This window comes from Myotis davidii, unplaced genomic scaffold (assembly GCF_000327345.1).
Source record: "Myotis davidii unplaced genomic scaffold, ASM32734v1 scaffold44, whole genome shotgun sequence".
Taxonomy (NCBI): domain Eukaryota; kingdom Metazoa; phylum Chordata; class Mammalia; order Chiroptera; family Vespertilionidae; genus Myotis; species Myotis davidii.
Window position 1 is genome coordinate 4962557 of NW_006299705.1, and position 6554 is coordinate 4969110.

At 41.9% G+C, this 6554-nt stretch overlaps 1 protein-coding gene across 1 annotated transcript in view; it reads right to left on the reverse strand.

Moving 5' to 3' along the window:
* Positions 1 to 6554, reverse strand: part of ARSB (arylsulfatase B) — a 128783-nt gene that overhangs the window by 50560 nt on the left and 71669 nt on the right. The window contains exon 6 of the mRNA XM_015571573.1: positions 2513 to 2583. Within this exon, the coding sequence (XP_015427059.1) occupies positions 2513 to 2583 (71 nt within the window). The remainder of the gene's footprint in view (positions 1 to 2512; positions 2584 to 6554) is intronic.

Genomic DNA, 6554 nt, shown 5'->3' on the forward strand with positions numbered 1-6554 from the left:
TACACCACCATCCTATAAAGAAGCAGGTCCCCAAAGGTAGTTCTCCTTTCTCCAATGGCTGCACAGTGGATTAAAATGAATATGAAACTGGGAGCAAAAGCCCACGGTGCTGCCCGTGTATAAGAGGGGGCATTCGGCTGCTTGCAGGCACAGAGAGCTGCCCTGTTTCTGTGGACAAATAGTGAATGTGCTCTGTGTCAATGTCAAGGCCCAACAGTGTCCCTCACTGCGCACAGAAGTCAGAGCAAGAGCCCAGGCTGGCAGGGAAGGCCTGGAGTGGGCTTCAAGGAGGGGGAAGGTGGAGCAGCAGTAAAGGGTCTCAGTGAGTCCCTATTTAATATGTGGGAAGCTGTCTCCAAGCAAAGTGGAGGGACCTGCTCAAGACCTTACAATCTATGGGTGGCAAAGCTAAGACGATTCTCTGTTCTGATTCCCATGCCTTTATTAACTTTTACACAGGAGCTGGGGACACTTTAGGGAAGACAGTGAAAGTCACAGCAAGCAGTACAATGGCCAGGTAACACAGGAACAGGTTCGTAAGCTCCCATTTCTGGTGCCAAGACAAAATATATCTTAGTGAGTGAAGGGGGCTTAAGGCTTTTCATTTATGGATGGGATTTAGTGGGTCAGAACAGTTTACAAACATTATAACGTGGGCAGCATACTCAGCACATTAAATTACTCAGAAGTTTTACAAACCACTCCTGCCTTCCCCCTACTTCCTCTGGACCCCGGGAGAAGTTCTGATAGGACTGGCCCTTGGTTAAGAACCACTGCTCTGGTGGACCACTGACAGACTGGACCCTGTCAGCTCCCTCAGGAGTGCGGGGGCAGAGGAAGGGTTACCAACCACTGATGTGCAGCCTCACAGTAGCCGTCACGGCCGTGGCTCTCTTGTGCAGCTGATCAAGTCATTTCCTAGCACCTTCTAGAATAACCCTTCTAGACCAACAGAAATACATAAGGAATTAAAGTTTTTTTAGTAGCCACATTAAAAAGGAAAAGGAAACAGGTAACATTCATATTAATAGTACATTTAACTCAACATATCCAAAAAGTATGCCATTTCAACAAGTAGTAAATATGTTATATTTTACTTTTTCATACTAAGTCTGCAAAATCTGATGTGTATTTTGTACCTACAGCACATCTCCACCCACAATTAGCCACATTCCAAGTGTCCAATAGCCACATCAGGCCAATAGCTACCAGGCTGGACATATAACTGCCCTTGCCTCCCTCATTCACCTAAGTTTACTCCAACAGACACAGAGATTTCCCCACAATGCAGCCATTCCTGCCTGTCTCAGGGCCTTTTCCTTTCCAAGTCTAATGTGGACACTTTGGTCTTTATTCTATCCCAGCTCTTCTCCACTCAGTCATCAAGTAATCATCCCTGAGCGCCTACTAAGTGCTGGCTCTTTGTTAACTTATGAGGATGAGAAGATAACAAGTCACAGACCTTGGCTTCCAGGAGCTCTCAGGTTAGTGGGAAATGAAGGCACATACAAGAGAGCCGGCGAATGCTCTACAGCGATGCCTGCGGAGGGCGCACAGAGGAAGGGATGGCTGCTCCTGCTGGGCTTATGGAAAGCAGTCACAGCGATGGGACATTGGGCTGGTTTTAAGGGGCGAGGAACAGTGGTGGAGAGGCAGAGAAAGTGTTTCAGGCGAAGGGAAAAGTATAGTCAACACCTAAGTATGATGATCTGCATGCTTGGAAATGGCAAGGAGTGCCTGGAGTGAGGGTCATTCTCGGAGCAGGGAGACCTGGTGATGGCTTTTAGCATAGACTGGAGAGGACTACGAAGCAAGGAGAGCCTGACAGAGGGGGAACCACCACGTTTAGAAAGGAGGGGATGTGAGCACCGAAGGGAATGAAGGAAACGTAAGAGCCCCATTTTCTACAGACAGCCTCCAGGTGAGGCATTCTGATGGAACCTGGGCAAAGGGCGGAATAGGTAATGCTTCCCAGCTCAGACCCCGAGGCCCCTGGCATGTTTTACACAGGGCTACTTCAGCCTGTTGGCATCTGAGAGCATTAAGTGGCCTGAAGAATGAATGGAGAGAGCTACCTAAGTTACCTCCATGGTTGCCTGCGAGATGCCAGCTTGATCAGATGACATGATGGCTTATTTGACCTTGAGTTTTCTGGGAAAAGGCTGGAGCTCTCAGGTAAGAACAGGTTAACAACAATGTGACATTTGCAGCGACAAGGAGCCTCTGAGATTCATGGGTTCTCCTTTCACACATGGGAAAGCTGAGGCACAGAGAGTGAAAAGGCTTAATTAAAGGCCATACAGTTCGTAAGCCTGCAGCGCAGAAAACAGAATTCAGGTTGGTGGCACCAAAGCCACGGCAAGAATAGACGATAGCTGTCATGAGAACTGTTTTACCTTTCCAGAAAATTCAAGTGGAGAAAGAGAAAGCAAGGCTAGAGACACATTAGGTAAGAAAACCATCTTTGCGAGCCACACAGATTTAGTTTGGCAGCAGTGAACAAGGTACTCACACGGAGAAATGTCCACAAAGCCTGGGTCGATGTTATGTAGCAGCTCAATTCTGGGGGACGGGCTTCCTTCACTAGAAAAGAATTTTTTAGAAAATGTTAATTTCCTCTCTCAAATGGGTATAAATGATTTTAATACTTTCTATCCTTATACTTGTAGAAAATAGCAAATATGCCAATTGGCATGTATCGCCAAGTAGTCCTCATTTGTTTACATTATAACAATGACTGACATTTGTATCAGAACTTCAATGTCAAGCGTATTTAAAAAAATGAGTCTTGTGGCCTTTTGTAATAGACAACGTAGCTGTATTAAACATCCTGAATTGCACAGTGAAATGAAGAAAGTGCATCTGCCCAAGGGGCAGCGTCAGTAGTACAGATGGGACATGCCTCGTGAATATCAGCTTATGTGAGAAAAACTACTGTCTCCCCGTCCAGACTGGCCTAAGGGTTAGAACTTATAGTTAATACAAGTACATGTGAAATACATACACTTCTTTAACATAAAAACAGGGTGCATGCAAATACAATCACAACCTCCAATAGTGCTAGAAGAAACCTTGGAGATCACTTAGTCCAACCCTTCACGTTGCAGAAGAGCAAGGCACACAGTAAGTTATTGGCCACATAATAGATTGCGTGCCTCTCAAAAGAGTATTCTTAAAAAAATGGGAGCATAAACATCAGATGTATGTGGGGTGTACATGAAGCACCCAGGTCATTTTGCTAGTGTATACTTAGCCTTACGGAAGGTGTTAGACACAATTCCAATCACTAGGAGACAACTGTGGAGAACTTGATAATCCAATAGGAGATTGCCAAGTGTTGTTAAAGCCCTGGGATTTGTACATATCTGAATAACCAGTTAAGGCTCCTGGGGTACTAAGGGGCCATGTTTTCAGGTGGCCCAATATCCACACCCCAAACTCACAGCTAGTTATCTACAGCAGTGGTTTGGGATTCTAAGGATCATGAAATTTCAAGAAAATCTGGGGTTGTGCCTGGCAATGTTGTATTTACGAAGTAAGGAAATGTTAAAACAAAATTAAATGTATTAAAAACAAACAAACAAAACCCTTCAATTCCCATCACCAATATTTTTCATCTTCTGGATGAAAGTTCCTTATTATATGCATTTTTTGTTAATATTTTCTATAATTCTATGGGTTTTTGTTTTTTTTTTTGCTTTCCTGATAGTATCATTTGGAGAACAAAAGTTTTAGTATATGATACAATTTCTTCCTCACAGGTATGTGTACCAAAGTGGGTTGGATTAAAATAAAAGTGTTCTGTATGTTTCATAACAGCTTTTAGCAACTATCAACTGTGATCATCACACTCTTAAAGAATAAGTTGTGGCTTCATCAAACTCATAAAATGCTTCTGGGATTGATTATTGCTGTATTACAGCATGTATTAGCTTCTGTCTTCTCTATGTTTCTATATGTATTTATACATAATGCTATAAATATTATATTTCACTATTCTTTTGCACATTATTCCAAAGTTTCTTTTCCATCCAGCCAAATCACTAGAAACTGAGCAATGTCAGTTGCTTCAATAATTTATGGTCTTACTTCTGCCTAGTTCTGAAGCCCTGGCTTTCTCGCATGCAAGATAGCATTGTCTTTAAGAGCATAGCCTTTCAGTTGAGTTTGCATCTCAACTCCACAAATTACCAGCTATATAAACTTGAGCCTTGTTTTTCTCACTAGCAGAATGTAGATTAAAAAGTACCAACTTAGCCCTGACCGGTTTGGCTCAGTGGATAGAGTGTCGGCCTGCGGACTGAAGGGTTCGGGGGTCAATTCCCGTCAGGGGCATGTGCCTTGGTTGCGGGCACATCCTCAGTGGGGAGTGTGCAGGAGGCAGCTGATCGATGTTTCTCTCTCATCGATGTTTCTGACTCTCTATCCCTCTCCCTTCCTCTCTGTAAAAAAACAATAAGATATTTTTTTTAAAAAGTACCAACTTACAGGGTTGCTATGGATTAAATGAGGCAACATATGTAAAGCACTTAGCACAGTGCCTGGGATATATTGAGTGCTGAATAAGCTGGTCACTTAAGATCAACAACTTTCACTGCAAAAATGCACATTTTGACTATGCGGAGAGGGGAAAAATACGACCACAAATACAAGGCTACAATCTGAGGTGCAGATACAAGAATAATATGTAGATACAATGGACATTGATATTCTTATCCATTCTTCTTGCTAGCAAGAGTTCTCCTATGAAATACAATGATATACTTATAACTAATTTCTAAGGCCTGTTATGATACTCTCTCCCATGTGAGAGTCCCTTTAGAAAATTATCAGTGTCAAATAAGGCTAAGTCACACAGTCTACTCATGATGAGCTGCAAATAAAAAAGATATGTTGCAATCTGTTATCTAGGAATTTTCCTTATTTTTCACTTTAGGCAGATGGCACAGTTTAGCTGTATAAGCAACACTACCTCCACTGGACTGTTGATTCCATTTGTGAAATGTAAATCTCTGGCCCTGACCGGTTTGGCTCAGTGGATGGAGCGTCAGCCTGCGGACTCAAGGGTCCCTGGTTCGATTCCAGTCAAGGGCATGTACATTGGTTGTGAGCACATCCCCGGTAGGGAGTGTGCAGGAGGCAGCTGATCGATGTTTCTCTCTCATTGATGTTTCTGACTCTCTGTCCCTCTCCATTCCTTTCTGTAAAAAAAAAAAAATCAATAAAATATATTTTTTTAAAAAAGTAAATCTCTGAATAATGACTGATGATGTTTATAGTAAGTGATTTTTCAATACTCACACAAGTTCCTTGTTTTTAGGTGAACCAAGGGAAGGGGTGTTTCTATGATGGCAACTCTTTGGGCTCCAGGTTGATATAACAAAGGAGAGTTCTCTAATAAGGTAAGCACCTATGGGACTCTTCAGGGATCCTACTGCACAGTGCTCACCTCCTGCCTCGCATACATTATTGGCCAAAGCAGTTCACAATGACCACGTAATGATGGACACCTTCCTCTAAACCAGTGAAATGGGTACGTCACACAAATGTTCGTAACAATCAAATTGGAGTCACTTGGGCGTCTTTGGCTGAGCTAATTAGAATAATAGTGACCAGCATTTATAGAGCATTTGCCATGTTAAATACTTTACATGCATTATTTCATTTAATTCTCGACACTGTGATGTAGACACAACCTTGGGACACTGCAGTTAAGTGCGTTACAAGATTACATGGTTAAGCAGGTGATAGAATTGGGTTTGGAACTCAGGCAGACTGACTCCGAGTTCCCCACTCCTAACCACAATGCTAAATTGTCTCCTTAGTGAAATGTAGACATGGTCTCAGTATCTCCCTGAATGTATTCTATTTCCACTCATGTAGCTTATTATTAGGCACCATTAACAAATATCTCTATTGACTTCAAATGTCTATTTAGAGTTTTTCTCCATCCTCTTGTCTTAAAGACTGATACATTTCAGTATTCAATTTTAATTTACCTCAAATTTCATATTTTCTGGATTAATTTTTTAAAAACTAGGACAAGGAGAAATTGATCAGTGACTAGTTTCCAATATGCTATAAATATTTTCTAAAAGTCTACAGTTTCAGACACTGAGATCACAGCACTGTCCATCTATAAATAGAGTTTCCAGTTTTTGACTTTTATTTTCCAACTAGTTGAAGGGTGGGGCACTAAAACATTTCCCATAAATAAGTGAAACGCTATTACATTCCATACTTCTTTTACCACTAGCTACTGGCCATCTGTCATAAAAAGACACACCCTGTAAGGCAGTATCAAATTTTTACAAAGAGCAATAGCCAGGGCAATATTTTCTGAGGTGAAATTTTGAAAAAAAGTTACTAATTAAAAAAATTCAACTAATTCAACATAGTAATGTCCATCCCATTAACCCTTTGTAAGCATCTTCATCATCATCATTGTTGTGCCCAGATTTCAAGATTCCCAAGGGCCCACCAGGGAGCCAGCGAGTCCGATGCAAAAGCAAAGAGTCATTTATTTCAAACCTAGGTTTGGCTCCCCTGCACAC